Source organism: Trachurus trachurus (genome assembly GCF_905171665.1).
Source record: "Trachurus trachurus genome assembly, chromosome: 9".
Taxonomy (NCBI): domain Eukaryota; kingdom Metazoa; phylum Chordata; class Actinopteri; order Carangiformes; family Carangidae; genus Trachurus; species Trachurus trachurus.
Genome location: NC_139895.1, coordinates 17404887 through 17421800, shown reverse-complemented (window position 1 = coordinate 17421800; position 16914 = coordinate 17404887). Strand labels below are relative to the sequence as shown.

Genomic DNA, 16914 nt, shown 5'->3' with positions numbered 1-16914 from the left:
GTGTGTGTGTGTGTGTGTGTGTGTGTGTGTGTGTGTGTGTGTGTGTGTGTGTGTGTGTGTGTGTGTGTGTGTGTGTGTGTGTGTGTGTGTGTGTGTGTGTGTGTGTGTGTGTGTGTGTGTGTGTGTGTGTGTGTGTGTGTTTTGCTGGCTTTCATCTGTCGGTTGCGGTGAGTAGAATCCGCCTCTGTCTTGCACAAGCTGATGATCTGATACAAACACCACTAACCACAGCAGAAGCCGGCGGAGGATGCTGTTGCTGCTGATCTGAAAGTTGTTTAGAAGTTGTTTTTTTCCACGAGATAAGGTGCAACCTGCTTTTGTCTCTTCGATAATGTTGCTCAGGCGCAAGTTTCAAGCTTTGGACTGGAAGTACTGGCGTTAATAGAAGTTGTTTGCCTCGTCTTGATGCGCATAACCATGAATAATCAGTCGATGACAGGGAGGACCATGGTCCCGACCATTCCGTCTATCATGTTCATTTTCGGCGTGGTGGGAAACCTCATCGCCATCGTGGTTCTTTGTAAATCTCGCAAAGAACAGAAAGAAACCACGTTTTACACGCTGGTGTGTGGACTGGCAGTCACGGACCTGCTGGGCACGCTGCTGGCCAGTCCGGTCACCATCGCCATCTATGTGAAAGGCTCGTGGCCCGGAGAGGACCCCCTGTGCCAATACTTTGGATTCACCATGCTCTTCTTCTCCCTGGCGGGACTCAGCATCATCTGTGCCATGTCCGTGGAGCGATACATAGCTATAAACCATGCCTACTTCTACAATGACTATGTGGACCAAAAACTGGCCGGTTTGACTCTCCTGGCGATCTACATCTCCAACGCGCTTTTCTGCGCCCTGCCGATCATGGGCTTTGGGCAGGTGAAGAAACAATACCCGCAAACCTGGTGTTTTTTAGAGTGGAGGAGCAACAAGACCAGCGACGCAGCCTACACCTACATGTACGCAGGTTTCAGCTCTCTCCTCATTCTCGTCACTGTTATTTGTAACGTGCTGGTGTGTGTGGCTTTGATCCGGATGCACCGGCGCTTCGTGCGCAGAATGTCTCTGGGAACCGACCTGGGGCGCAGCGTGGAGCCGCCGAGGAGAGGACGCAGCTTCGGGCGTCTGGCCGGTGCGGAGATTCAAATGGTTATCCTGCTCATAGGCACGTCAGCAGTGGTGCTCATCTGCTCCATCCCACTTGTTGTAAGTTCTTCTCTCTGCTTTCTCTCTGCTCTAATCTATCTACGTTTTTACGCGGAGGCTCTCTTAAGCACAAAGTTAGATTTTTATGTATAGATAATAATCTATACATAAAAATCTAACTAATTTGATCAAAGTCTGTGCAGATGATTTGGAAGCAAAGTTAAACTTATTCCTTTTGAACTTGATAACGTATATGTTTTCTTTATAATGGCTTTCTTACTCCTTAATCCAAGGCTGCACATTAACACACACATTAAAACATCTGTCCATATACTCAGACATTATTCTAATTTCCCTTGCAGGCCCAGGTGTTTTTGAACCAGCTGTATAAGACTCCAGTTGAACCGATCTTGGAAAAAAACCCTGATCTAAGAGCGATACGCTTTGCTTCCTTCAACCCTATTCTGGACCCCTGGATCTACATCCTGCTGCGCAAGGCTGTTCTCCTCAAACTCATTGAGAAAATCAAGTGCCTGTTTTGTAAAATGGGAGCCAGGAGGCAACAGAGACAGGGAAACTTCCACTGTATAGACACTCATCAGTTATCCTCGGTCATCTCCAACCGGGACTCGCTGCGAGATGTCACCAGCAGCTCCCAGACCTTCCTGTACCTGCCAGAGGGAAGTGAGGTGTTCACTGGAAGCTGTCGACTGTCTGTATCACGGCCTCCATCAGTCAGACACTCAAAAACTTCTTTTTCATTTGAGCAGGGCAGTGTTGAGGCTCAGACCAGAAAAGGGACAAATGTCATCAGGGACCTTTCAGCCTTGCCCTGTCCAAAAGACCCAGCACTGCAGGTGTCGTTGAGCTCTGAGTCAGTGGAGGAGAAATGCATCTGAACTAACCAGGAGAGAGTTCTCTGATAGATCGTCTACTGAATTACTTCTCCTTAAGTGAACGTTTAAACCCCTGAAATATGGCGGTATAGGCACATAAAAATAATAAATGGCTCAACCTGTGAAGTTGGGCACATACGGTGAGGAGAGAGAGGCTTGAAGTGCTCTGAGCTTTTTCATCTCATGTTGTTAGTTTCAGCACCCAGCTACCTCAGCGATGACTATCTGTGACTGTGCAAGCAGATCTGATCATTTTATTTGCCACAATGAGAAGTTATCAAAACAGAGATGACCCACTTTTCATGACTCAAGTGTTGCAGGGATGGGAAAGCTACATGTCCTGATTTCAGCTACTTTGTTCGATTATTGTGGAAACCTTTACTGTAAACTAGATGAGGCCAGTGATTTAGAATATTTGAGTCACAAGCCTTGTGGTGGATATTGTAAATGAAACCTGTATTGAATGTGATCCTTGTGCGCAAGTGCTGCCATTGTAGGGATCGATTTGTCAAACAAACTCTCTTGTACAGTGCTTACTGAAGGACTTATTGTGTTAGTTCTATGACTAATGTACAGTGCAGTATTATTATTATGTGGTGAACCCCAATGTTTTTGTTCCTCACCCTTGGAATAAGACACAAATTTGTCATCTCAAATTACAAGACCATTGGTTTCCATCTTGAAATTAGGGTACAAAGATTAATGTGCCGTCGATATTAACACCAAACTATTAAAACCTGACTGGGAACGTTGAAGAGTTTTTCCGCTACAGCTACAGAAAGTATGGTGTCAATTAGTGGCCAGATGTTGCTTGATGTATTTAAGATGAACATATTTCAATACAGCTGTCAGTTTAAGAGAAATTAGGTTCGAAATTATCAATGTTGTGTAAAATATTGTTTGTAATAAAAAATTATTCTTCTCTAGGAGAAGGACCTAGTTAATAAATCACAACTCTCTCCCCCAAAAAACAATGATTATGTAGTCTAATTGGTATGGATGGTCATGGATTGCATTCTTCCAGCACAAACATTCAGATTATCAAGGAACTTGTGTATCAGTTAGGACTTCAACCAACAATCCGTCCGCTGATTATATGATTACTTAATCAATGTTAATGTTTACTTAAAATATAAGAAATCTCAAAAAAAGAAAAGAAAAAAAAAAAACATCACAGCTTCCCATAACCCAGGCAGATGTTTTCAAAAATATTTGTTTTGACCAGAAGCCAAAGATATTCTGTTTACGATGGAAATCAGAAATAGAAGCTGGTGACAGTAAATGTTTGGCATTTTGATTGGCACTGCTGCATTTCCCAACCTGTGTTAATGTGGCGTAATGTCGCCCTCTCACCCGTCTTACCACCGTATTAAGAGAATGAACATTAAATTCCTGTTTGTAAGGGCTTTTTCCGCTCAAGTGAGTTTAATGTCTGTGGTTTCAGCAGCTTTGAAGACGAATCTGCCTCTCTTTCCATGTTATGACATTGACTCCAGATTGTTGCCCAACGTCACAGATTATATTCTGCCTTTCTTTTCTCTCTTGTCTCTCCGCTGTTGATTTTAGATAAACTCATTCAAGTGGATAAATGCTGAGAAAACATGACCTTAATATTTGGCTGAAATTGAATAATGTCTTTTTGGCACATTTTTGAATTATGCACTTTATATAATTATGTTTATACTGTTGAATAGAATGAAGTCTGTGGACATACAGTTCAAAATGTTCTTTTATTTGCTTTTTGAGTCATTTTCTTATCTGCAAACATGATTCAGAGCACACCAAAACTGAGCAGAAACAACCGAGAACCTCAGTGTGTTCACGAATACAAATGTGTACCGTTTACAAAGCAGCTGTAAATCAACACAGACGCTTCAGGGCAAACATGGCCTTTGACGTGTCGCCATATGTTGTTAACGTAAAGCCGGAAGTTGATAATATGAGCAGAGAGGTTCTCATACTCACTATTTTCCCTGTTAAGGTTTAGTGAGATCATCCCATGACCCCTTTAGTACAGACAAATGGCCCTGAGAGGAGGAGGAGGCGGCGGCGGCTGCGTTTCCATAGTTTATGGCCAAATAAACAAAACCTTCACACTCAGAGTTAAGATTTTTATAAGCAAATTGCTGGTTAATGCTAATGTGTCAAATATCTCATGTCAGAAACACACAAAAACAGTGTTGTGTTAGTCCGATGGAAAGAAAAAAAAAACCGGGGTCTCAGGAAGTAGACCTGGCCGAGAGAGCTTCTTCCCTGTAACAATAAACACAATCTAAGGCTCCAATTCATAGCAATTAAACTTAAACAAGCAATGCAGTGGCTAAGGCAAACAGCGATGCCAGAGACTGAGAGTGTCAGAGGATCCTCCAGACTCTGGGAACAACACGCACAAATTGAATTAGACTGTGAAAAATGGGATCGCACAACAGTGAGACACTACAACCAGCCTTCCACTTCTCAGCAATTTGATCCTCTTTGCTCTCACCAGAGTCTGACTCAGCTAATTAAATGTATAAATGGACAACCAATGGTGCTGATATTTACCATCTGTGTGAACAGGTGTATATTCACATCCCGTTCAAACAAGCAGGCTCACTGACCTCAAGTCTGCATTGAATTTCAAAAGGACGAGGATAATATTTTTTAATTTACAAGGGTTGGATGAGATGCTCCTAAATGAAACGACTTGACACGAATGTTGTTACAAACCCCGTGTTGCTTTCCATCAGCAGGATGCTTCGGTGGCCCTCTGCGCCCTGTCATCTCTGTGCTTATTGATAAATTGCAGAGAACACCCGCTTACTCTAACACGTCTGCTGTCACCCTCAGTTGAAATTGACACAAAACAATCATGGTTTGGAAATATGCCAGAGCTGAAAGCAGCACTGATGCAGGAACTGGTGACTGTCTTAGATTGGTTTAAGAGTCTGTAATTCTTCCCTTGAGAGGTGGAAAAGGAAAAACAAAAAATTCTGAGAGAAAATTTGACGCAGTTTCTCTCACATTAGTGAAAAGAGCATCTTTTTTTAAATATTTTTCCTGAGAACGTACAGTCCTTATAGGGCTATTTGTTTCAACTCCAGATGGTTTAGATTGATTTGTATTTCTTTGGTTAAAACCATCTCCAGTGAAAACTGTTCACAGTCAGATTAGAAACACCAACACTCTGTTGCAAATAGATGTTATTCGTATATGAAATTTAAAAAATATTTTTGTATACAACATCCAACACCCCAACCCAAATCCCGTTCACTCCCATCGTGTCAAAGGGACAAATCACTGAGTTTTGAGTTTACACAAGGATCAATTCACTTGTCATGGGGAATAACACTCAGTCAGTAAAACAGTTTTGTGTGTTTTTGTGTGGCTCTATGGGAGCTTTCTTAAGTCTGTTATCAGGGTTGTCTTGGCTTGGGCTAAGACTTAAAGCATTTTTCAGTAATCCTACAGTACAAACTGAGGGTGTGGAGTCCGAAAGAGATGCTGGAGGCGTTTATCAGGCAGGGATCATCTAGCAAAGCGCCTCTGGTACCCAAGTCCTGTTCACTTTTCCCACAGAGAACGATCGGTGACTCACAACTTTGTTCTTTTACGTCTTTGATCACTATCAAACTCTTCCAGTAGAATCATAAGTTTAAAATGTTATCAAATGCATTGGAAAATATCTGTTCTTTGATAAAAGAAGATAGATAAAAGCTTGTATACATAGCATATTAGAAGTTTTAAAACTATGGCATTACTTATTGTAGAATGAACACTGAAAGAAAAAAACTGAAATGGTAATAGAGAATAGGGAAAATGCTTCTGAAAACAGCAAAGACTCAAAACTATGAGGCTGTGAAGTGTAGGATCCTATTTTTCACCATCACTGGGGACTAATATTCAGGATATTTCCGAATCCACTGCTCTGATTTTTTTTTTCTCCTTTCAAATCCGTCTATTAAAAGTTTTTTCACTTTATGGAAGTGTAGCATGAAATTGAGAATTGTTAAGTCCATTTAAAGTTTTTTTTTTTTCTTCTATTTTTAGAGCAGTTATGTCAACCATTGGATGAATAAAACCAAATTTATTTGCATGTGCAGCTATCACGTGAGGTAGGTTTGTAGTGTACACGTGGTAAAATATGTGGTATCTCCCCTGTTTGACAATGCAGAGCTCAAAACTACAGCCATGTATTCAGTCTGGTAGAAAAAGGCAATGTGAACAGCTCCAGGGTTGGAAATAGTCTCCCTCCAGACTCAGTTAAATCCCATACAAATATACAATATGTAGAGCTACTTATTTCAAAGGTTTTACAGCAGTATTATGTACACCAGAAGGTTCCCATGAAATCAGTGGCTAATTGCTAACTTTGATCTCCACTGTTATATAATACACATGCAAAAAGGAAAAACTTAACCACATGCGATGACCCATCAGACAAAAAGCCAATCAGACACTGTAATGCAGATTTTTCAAATAAACGTTGTCAGAGAGAGAGAGAGAGAGAGAGAGAGAGAGAGAATGTGTTAACATCTGATCTGAAGGTCGTTTTGTTTCTGCCGGGAACTTGACAGGAGAATCTCCAAAAGTTTAGCATCTGTTAATTGTGCAGATATGTCTGTGTCATTACATGTGTGCGTGGGTGTTTTCACAAGAGTCACATTTATTGAAACATTTTCCACATTGCACATTTCTGTGGCTTGAGAGCTCAATCTGAGTCAGTAATAGCCATAAATTTCCAATTCATATCAGTCACAGTCACAGACCTCCCAAGAAAATGTTCATAACTTGAACAAACTACATGAGTTCAGCTGCATGTGGTCCAGATCAAAGCTGAAGTCAATAAGTCATCACTTGCTTCGTACCACCCAAACTATGGATTTACATCTAACCAGTGCATGTCTCCTTATAATTAAAAAGACAAAAGAAGAAACCACACACAATTAGTATAAAAGAAAAGGATATAAATGTAAAAGTAAAAGAAAGACATCATGTGTGTGATGAGCAACAACAGCCGTCAACATTTGTCAAGCTACAAAAATCTACAAAACCTTACAAACACCACAAATTGTGCCTCATTTTGTTGTGGTTTCTCAGTGCAACTACAAAAGATGTAAAACAACAATCTCAGTCAATCTGGTAACCTCCTAACCTCATTTCTTCCTGGTTAATGCCTGGTTGTGTTCCTACAGGAGCGATCGGGGGCCTTTTATATGACTGTGTACCTGCACAGAAAGACTTCAAAGTAAGAGCCAGGTAAGAGAGGCCTTAACTTTTAGAGCCACTTCCTCTGTGTGTCTTTTGTGAGTGAGTGAGTGTGTGTGTGTGTGTGTGTGTGTGTGTGTGTGTGTGTGTGTGTGTGTGTGTGTGTGTGTGTGTGTGTGTGTGTGTGTGTGTGTGTGTGTGTGTGTGTGTGTGTGTGTGTGTGTGTGTGTGTGTGTGTGTGTGTGTGTGTGTGTGTGTGTGTGTGTTTTCTGGAAAGTTGGGATTTACATTTTTTACAATTTTACAGTTGGTGGGATTTTTATTGACAGATAAAGTCTTTAACACTCACTATCATGTGTGGAAACTTTGCGACAGAAGGTCTTCAAACAAAAAAACGAAAAGATAGAAGAAAAAAAACTGTTTTTCACAGGTTTTTTGCTGAGGTGAATGATGAGTTGCTTGGACATTATATTGGACACAGTCTCACACAGTTAGATCTTTCTGCTAAGTGCTGTGTCAGCACTGGAAAATATTGGACAAAACATCAGTATTTCCTAAATCTGGCCTTGACATAGTATATAAAAAAAGTCTCATCAAGCTGAGAGAGCTGGCCAACATACACTCCTGTGCAAATCACCGTGATGAGTCCAAAAGTCGTCACCTGTTAAATCTCATGCTGCTATGCTACAAAACACATTACAAGGTGTGCCTTTAAATAATACCGCCATTATCTAGCATATAGGACTGTTGTCTTGATGTCGTTGTCTATCGGAACAAGGAAAACAGCAGTAATGGATTCTGATGCAGCACAAATGGGTGGAAAAAACACAATTACTCCACAAATACATTCACTTTTTTTTAGAGTCATAACAGCCACCACACCAGACACATGTAGCTTTAAAGCTGCTCTGTAAACTGTGATAGTAAACACTTTAACCACAGGGTTTCGGGTCCACAGAGAGGTGCTCCAACAGAAAGTCACATGCCCACACATACTGGAAGCCAGCAGCGTTTCCCAGCTCACACCGCTCTCTCTGCCAACTCTGCTCCTCACTCAGTGATTCTTGGAGCTCTCAGCATATTTTTTTCTTTACCCAATGGAAGTAGTTCTCCTTTCCACTCTCAAATAATGATTATCCCCTGCGATCACCTATTACACGCTGAGTTGAATTTCCCCTCATTGTTTCCTCGCACCATTAACCTTATATTTCAAAACAGGTTAATTTGAGCACAGAGTTTCTCCAGATACTGAACGTTGAGCTGCTTGTATGTTCAAGAGTCAGGTTACCGTAGCATATGACAAATGTTGCTCTGAAACAATGCTGATGGCTTTAATACTGCATGTATCCTGATTTATTTTAAGATCTCGGCACTTCATAACTCAAAACCACTTGCTCTGCATGCCACCATTAACACTGACTAATCTACCAAACCAATTCATTACTCACACACTGGATTAGTAGGGCAGTTGATTATGAATGATAGCGTCTTTTAAAAGCACATGGTACATTAAAATAGTGGATAAAAAAATGGTCCAAGTTTGGGTAACTATAAAAACAAGGAGAAGATAGACTTTTTTTTAGTTTAGATGAATAACTCACACACACTGGTACTCCTATAGGCAACTCCTACAGGGTGGTTTCTTTTTATGGGTACTGTGTGAAGTTAAAACATCTTTGCTTTGGTGCAATAATATGTAAGCTTCTAGGGACAAAATGATTCATCCGCAAAATTTGCCACAACTTTAATGACGACTCTGCAAATGCTCTTTCAGCATGTCGGCTGCTGCTTCTGCAAAGATCATTTATCATGCCTATCTTGTTGGTTGTGCCTTTGAGCCAATGTCTTGCATGGGAATCTCTGGGGAAAGGTACAGTATTAGCAGGGAATCATGATTTAGTGGTGGGGTTATTCAGGCTACCAAGATACAACAACAAGCAACAGGCCATAAATCGGCTACTTTATGTCAACCTGAAATGGTTTATGAAATAACCGACTTCAAAAGGGAAAGAAATTAGGGGGAACTGTGTGTCACTGGGAATTTAATGAGCAAACTATTCTCAAAACAGTGACTAATATGCATGCCATTAATCATAATAAATGTGTATTGTGTGTGTTCAAAGAGTTATTGGCTGTAGAGCTCAGGTTTTGTCCAAGTTGTGATTCTTGAGTTCAGATCCTTGCACCTCACCTCACCAAAAGCATTGAGACATCGTCCTCATTTCCACTGCCCGGATCAGGGCCACTAATTGTCAGTGGCGTAGATCAACATAACTGTAAGTGTTTTACCAGCGACTGGGAACAGAGAACAAGTGCGCTCACTTGCACATACACACACACAGATAAATACACACACACTGTATCAGATGTCGCCTTTGAGTGCACTTTCAGCAGGCAAAAAAAAAAAAAGTACCAAAAGACGTCACAACGTGAAGGAGAGCAGATGTGGACCAAAGGCATCAATTGTGGATCTGCTTCTGTTGCACTCACACTTTTGCACCCTCCACCCCCACATACATTTTCCAAACAATTTCCCTATAATGGAAATTGGAAGCAGCCTGTCTCTCTTAAACTAAAAAAAAGAAAAAACCCTCTACTCTCCAAACTGGACTGAACTTTTTTTTTTTAACCTGCCCAATTCATCATTGTGTACTGTAAACTGAACTCGTCCCAGTTCCACATTATACTCAACACAAGTTGAAACAGGCTTTACAAGATAAACAGATTGACTCACACAAACTAGGCTTGGTCATGTTAATCCAAAGGTACCAATTATCTCCGAGGAATGAAATAAAATAACAGCAACATTTCCAAAAATAGATCAGCCTGAATGTGTTCAACCGGATCACTGTCTCCTCTTAACTGTTTATGTTTTGTTCAGTGGCATCAAGTGTCTGCTATGGTTGTCTCTCTTTTCTTGATACTGGAGGATGTACCATCAAAGTCTACAATACTACGGTCAGCCAGCACGAATCAAAATCCCGTCTGGTTCTTCTTGAAGGGCTCATATCGATCTAGTTTGATTTAACAAAAAGGAAGAAGAAGGTCACACCAAAGGTTGGAAGTGGTGGTGAAATCAAAGTTTATAAAAGCTTATGTAACTCTGTGCTAAGCTTCAAAGCCGGTCATATGATTCTAGCTGAGGCTGAACTCTGATGCTGACAAGTTCATTTTATTTACCTTGGTCAAGCCATGAACTCTGCATCACAATGTGTACCGTGCTTGAAACAGGAAAAAGCATGGTGTGATGTGATACTTCAATGTTTTGGATTCGGAGCTACTTTTAGCAGCAATCTGCTCTGTTACTTTTTATGGGAAGAAGCTGCTACAGTGAAAACTGAACCAAAACTGGAAGGGAGGGTTCAAGGATAAATCCGGTTTATTTCAACCTGGCTTATTTCCCATCAGTCTGGTTATTGTCAGGCTACAGGTTACGCTAGTTGTGCACTAACCACCTCTGTTTCATAGTTTCATCGAACTGAGAACTCATGCAATACAAGTAACTTCTTAGAAACTTTCCAAATAAACATGATTTTACAAAGCGTGTCTCCAAGACACAGAAAGTATGTACCAATTGTATGGTGTTACAAGTGGCTACTTTTATTTCTCTGGGTAAGCTCAAAGAGTCTCGTGCTACTTGTTCACTAATTGTTTGGTGCCAACTTCCACAACACAGATGGTGAATGCAAAATCAGGACGACTCAAAGATTAGCCCCACTTTAGCAACATATATGTTATACATTAAGTTAAAACACCCCAAATATATCTGTTCAATGATCAGTCAATGATATGAATGTTAAAGGGATAGTTCAACATTTTGGCAAATTGGCCCTTTGCCATAATCCCTATAGTTTTACGAGTCGGTGCAAGCTATTTTTAGAACTGCGGAGCCGAGGCACGACCTGTTCAGAGCTACACTATGGAGGCTAATGGGATTTCTTGGTTTCCCTCATCAAACTAATCAAATACACAATCCAACAACTCCAAAACGCTCTTGTGGACAAGTTGTAACCTGCACATTCACCACACTATGAAACCTCTTGATATTCATGGTGTGTCATATAGGTAAAATAAAATTCATCATCTGGAATGATATGAAATTGACAGTGGTAAGACATCCGGTAAGAGGACAAATTAAACTTAAATAGGAATATAAGTTTTCTTGTGAAAAAAGAAGTATATATAATATTGATATATAAAATTGATAAAGGTTAGAAACAAGAGTAGTAGTATTAATATAGTATTAATATATCTTGCAAAATATATTTTATTAAGCGGATGTTTTTACTTTTAATAGCCACAGAATTCACATTTTTTGTATCCATGTTGGAAAGAATACAGTTTCTCAATGCAAAACAAACAGACATAGTACAGAAACCAAAAATATCAACTGGAATTTTACCACAGGATGCTGTAAGTAAAACAAAAAAGTCCCCATGAGGGGATGATACCATGTCTTTGTAAAGTTTTATCTTTCCAGCAGGGACAGGGATTACTGTTGTTGATAAGAGGCCAATTTAGATGACTCCTGCCTAAGATAAGGGTGGGAGGATCAATCCCCAAAGTATCAATACTGATGCATAGTATTTTTCTGAGCATTAATACCAACAAAAAAAAGTATCCATCATATGTTGAATAAAATTTTGAGCACGCAAACGCACTTCTTTGGTTCACAGACTTCATATAACAAATATGTGTTTTACAACAAAATCAATCAAGTGTTTTGTGCATGTTAATCTGTAATTAAGAGAGAATTGTAAAATAATGCTAATGCTAATAATCCATATATGATTGAGTATTTTTTTAGGATATAAGATGATACATAAGTTGCCAACATCAGACCTTTAACTGTTGTACATTTAATATTTGCTCATTTTTATTTGATGATGATCTGATCTGATGTTTTAAATGTTGTTTAATTGTATGTTTCTTGTGTTTGGATGTTGGTCATTGATGATTTTATTTGATGCTCTCCTCTGTAAAGTGTCATTGTGTGGCTTGAAAGGCGCTTTTTATTAAATTTATTTTAACTGGGGTTACTCAGGATCACACTCACGTCTCACTGTGTCACCTGTTGGCCACAGTAATAAAAACATGAGCACTGGTACCGGCCTCCTCTTGGTGCATAACCACCACGTTTCTGTGAGAAGGGACGACCCAACTTGCCCCTATCAAATATATCATTGTTTAGGTTTCTCCAGGATCTGATCCTTTTGTCATAACATAATTTGACCAAAGGCGTGGACTCTGAGGATCTTGGCTGAGCACCCTGACAGTGACCATGCTCATCACGTATCCTGCTGTGACAATCTATTTCCTTTTCATTTCCTTCTGTGCATCCTGCGTGAACTGTCAGACCCTCCACTACGTTTGTTTTGAGAGTCTTTACAGAGTGTCTTCTGTGTCGCCAAGTCACAGCTATGTTATCACAAAGTTCCTTCTGGTCAGCATTGAAAATAAACATTTGTAGCTTTGGGAAACCAATTAAGCTTATAATACAAATGGAAGGATCTAAAGTCAGCGTCTCATGCAAGACAGATTCCCACTGGACGTTGCTTCATTCCATAATGTTTGTATCTCTACAACAAGTGAGTAAACTAAGTGCAACATCTTGAAATAAAGTGAGGGATGAATCCAAATTATGATGATTAATGTTGATGCAAAAACTTGCCTGTCTGCACGTCCGCATACAAATTGGTGTTTACATATTAGAAGTTGTCCTTAGGCCTGTAAAAGTGAGTTAAACTGCATTGATAGAGTGACATAGACAAGGGATGGATGGATGTACCTTTTTAGGTTATTTAGGATCTGTAGAATTCAAATTCCATTCATTTTGTGCTAATAGAAAGTAATTCATTTGATTTATGAACATCCACAACGGTAACAGCAGAGCCGGCACGCAAGCAAGACTACACTTTAGAAGATATAGAGGTCCATCCATTATCCATGTCATTTACTTAAGGGTTCACAGAACGCACCCTGACAACTGGAAATGTGGCTGTCAAATAGTTGAAAACAACGTTCTTATAAGACGTGTGAAAGAAGGTTTAGTAGTACCTTGACATGTTGACAATCGTCAGGTACTTTCTTCATCAAAAGCGTCACCTGCTGTTGGTGTGACGTATAGGGCAGCCACACCTCAATAACATCAGCTGATAAAGACACGTCACACCAACACCAACACTTCTGATGAAGACGTAAGATTTCCGTCGAAACATGTCAAGGTACTACTTAACCTTCTTTCACACGTCTTCAAGAACTTCGGTCCAACCATTCCACTTGGGTTCAATATGACAAGAGGATGACAAATCAGTCACTGCTGACTCTTCTATTCTTAAGAATTCTCCATGATAAAATAGGTTAGGAAATGGTATCTGGCTGTCAGATACTGTTCCCCCTTGACTCAGTATGACAGAAGGTCACCAATGAGCCATATTGGTCCTGTTGACTTATCTGCCCATATACTGATTCATAAGTAAAACTAAAACATATAAAACACTTAAAACTAAATCATCTTGGTGGATCAAAGTGATTAAAGTGTATTGTAGAGACAATAAAAAAGAAATAATCTGTTTGCTACGCATCTCAGTCTAAGTAATCAAGTCAAAGTAGTCTCTTGACAGGCAGAAAATGGGAGGGAGAGGGACATGTCACTTAAGGAGAGGCCACAGTTGCACTGAAATGGAAGATCTTATCCATCCAATCCTAGAAAATTGAGTCAAAGCAACAACCAGCGATGATAATGGCTTTGACACGAGCCTTGGGATTTAATGCCTTTGAATCTGTGTTCAAAGAAACAACAGATAAATGCTGCGTCTGAAGTCACAGTATCTGGCCCCTATGGACGTGTTCACCAGTGACAGCCTATCTGCTCCTCTGTAGTCTAAAATGCTTCCTTTGCTCTCGATGAATCTGAAAGTACTTGGAAATTGCTGATTAACTGCAAGCAGCTTGTTTAGATTGTCAGGACAAACATCTTGAAAGGCTTGATGGAACTCCTTTTTCCTGCATGCATTACTGATGTGCATCTAAAAAACATACAGTAGCCTACCTTACCTAACATTACTGTACCTCACAGCGATTCACAAGACAGGTCGCAATGGGTATTAGTTATTCTCATTTTAAAAGATTTCCAACCCCCAAAATGATTTGGGGCTCATTATTTTGCTCAGTTTGATTGTTTTTGTCATTTTATATAACAGCTGTTTCTTTGAATTGATTTGGTGATCTGTTCTTGGAGTCCAAACACATCTGCAAAATCAGTTAAAGGATCACTTTCTTGTGTACACGGTGACTGCTGAATGGAAAAACCAACAACTAATGGGGATGTAGGTGAATAAATATGAGGAATTTGACCCATACATGGACCCGAATTTTGCAAAAACACTTTGAGTAGTAAAGCAAATCAGTCGTAATAATTTGTAACATATCCCCAGGCATAAAACAGTACATTTGGCCACACTGATGGGTCACAGATGAAAATATTATATTATGACTGTTCAATTATTCCAAATCAGAGAGTGCTGAAGAGTGAAGTACGCCAGTTTGGAAGAATCACAGCCGAGAGAGAAAGAGAAAGAGGGGGAGGAATGGGTAGGGAAACAGAAGGAGGAAGATGAGGACAAGGAAGAGGAAGAGCATCCAGGGATCCATTGTGGCCTAATATATCATGCCAGGCAAAATGTCTACGGTACAGCCAAAGGAAACATTTCAGCAAGTGGAGACAAAAACACTTGGCCAGACAGAAAATGAATACAGGATAAAGCCTTTTTTTTTTTTTTTTTTTGCTTTGTTTTATTATTGTTGTGCAGAACGCAGTCTTCACAATCATATGTTTTCTGTTATAAAAAGCCAACACTTAACAAAGAAATAGTAAATAGATTCAATATATTTGTGTTTGTTTTGTTTGTGTTCTGTATTTTTCTCAACAAGTTTTTAATGTTGTGTTCAGGTTTTTTTTTGCATTTTTCCTTGTTTTTTTTATTTAGTGTTTTGTGCTTCTATAGAATATGACATGGTTTCCATCAAATGTATAACACCTGGGAATATGTTTGGCTTTTTGGAAAATCCATGAAAAAGACTGTCTCAATGTGATGATGCAACCAGTGTTCATCCTCTCCTGAATAAACGTAATGGTAAAAACCTTAATCCACATGAAGACGTCTCCCTCTGCTGGTCACAATCAAAACTGCATACATACAAATGGTAATAAGAACAGTGGTTTAATCCTCACAAAATGTTACATTTACAGGTAGTAAGGCCTTCAGAAGGCCAGGGCCTGTTCACCAACATAACATAAAATGAAATAGAATTAGATTTAGATTAAGTCATCCAAGATAAGAAAACAATTATACACAACATGTTATTTATTGCATATTTCTTGCACATGTACAATACGATATATCAACATAACAGTTCATTTGAACTGAAATTGTTTGAGGCACATGTTTTCTGCTTGTGAACTGTCTAAATGTAACACTATACAGACAATGATTTTGAGAATCACAATCTATTATTTAGGTATACATTTATTTTACATTTGTATTTTGGTCAAATGGAAACACTGATTTGAATAGATTTTTACATTAAAATGGGAAAAAGCGCTGTAGCTGATATTTAAATTGAATTAACTTGATATTAAATTAACTGTACTCAATGCCTCACAGAAATTTCGAGAGTGCCACAGGCAGCACTGCGGGTTGTGATCTCTGTCAACATGGGAATCAAACCCACGACCCAAACATCAGGAATCACTGACAGAGTTAATCAGTGTGTGTGCGAATGTGTTAGACTTTGACACTAAAGAAATTATCAGATATGAACAGCACAAACGTCCTCGATGTTCCCATTGATCTGATTTAAAACACCTCTGTTTCAGACTGCCATAGGTCTTTACTGGGTGCTGAGAGGGTAAATAACCCAAAGAGACTGGCCATTCATTGACGTGAGTAAGTATTATCAGAAAGTGTAATGTAAGATAATAGTAATTTGAACCTGAGGGCTAAACACATGCAACTGGATTGGTCCTTGGGTAATGCCACTGACTTTGGACTGGGAATAGGGTGGGGTTTGAATCCCAGTCAGGTCGCTGTGGCCATTTTACTAACTAGTATGTTGCCCTTGTCAAGAAAAGAAGAAGAGTGTATTACTGGGCCTGGCCGCTGTCTGTCTGACACAGGAGACTGGCGGCAAGCTCAAACATCCGCCATGCAGCTTAGGCCAGTGAGTGGCTTCCACGGGTTTGGTTGTGTCTCATGCAACATGGCTCCATGTGTTAAGGACCTGTCTAAAGAGACAGCAGCCAAGTTGGTGGATGGGGAGCCTGCTGCTATCTATCTACTATCTCTGATGAAGACAGTAGTGGAAGACTCAACGCATCCAGCTGGATAGCTCAGTGGGTAAAGCCTGCAGTGATTCAGAGGGTGGGGTATGAATCCCACTCATGGCTGGTATGGTGCAGAAGATGGAGAAGATTATTTTCTTGCTGCTCCCAGTCCCCGTCTCCCTCAGAGAGCTGGAGAAGGTGTGACCTTGGGCTCGGCCATGCACATATTCAATTAACATTCCTGTTATTCCATGTTTAATGATTCAAAACAACAAATAATAAATCAATAAATACACAATAAAAAAAAACATTTTGTAAATTACTAATTGAGTATTTTTCAGGAGGATTGATGGGGAATTGGGCTCT

At 39.8% G+C, this 16914-nt stretch overlaps 1 protein-coding gene across 1 annotated transcript; it reads left to right on the top strand.

Annotated features, from left to right (window-relative positions):
- On the top strand, positions 1 to 3763 carry ptger4a (prostaglandin E receptor 4 (subtype EP4) a). Its single transcript, XM_083978820.1, has 2 exons — positions 1 to 1200; positions 1503 to 3763. The coding sequence occupies exons 1-2, from the start codon at positions 406 to 408 to the stop codon at positions 2037 to 2039; spliced, it is 1332 nt and encodes a 443-aa protein (XP_083834946.1). The 5' UTR covers positions 1 to 405; the 3' UTR covers positions 2040 to 3763.
- Positions 3764 to 16914: the final 13151 nt, after the last annotated feature.

Bases quoted from the DNA above. Each gene is read 5' to 3' on its own strand.
- ptger4a (XM_083978820.1), top strand. From the start codon at position 406: ATGCGCATAACCATGAATAATCAGTCGATGACAGGGAGGACCATGGTC. The intron at 1,201-1,502 runs GTAAGTTCTTCT...TTTCCCTTGCAG, and splicing joins TCTGCTCCATCCCACTTGTT to GCCCAGGTGTTTTTGAACCA.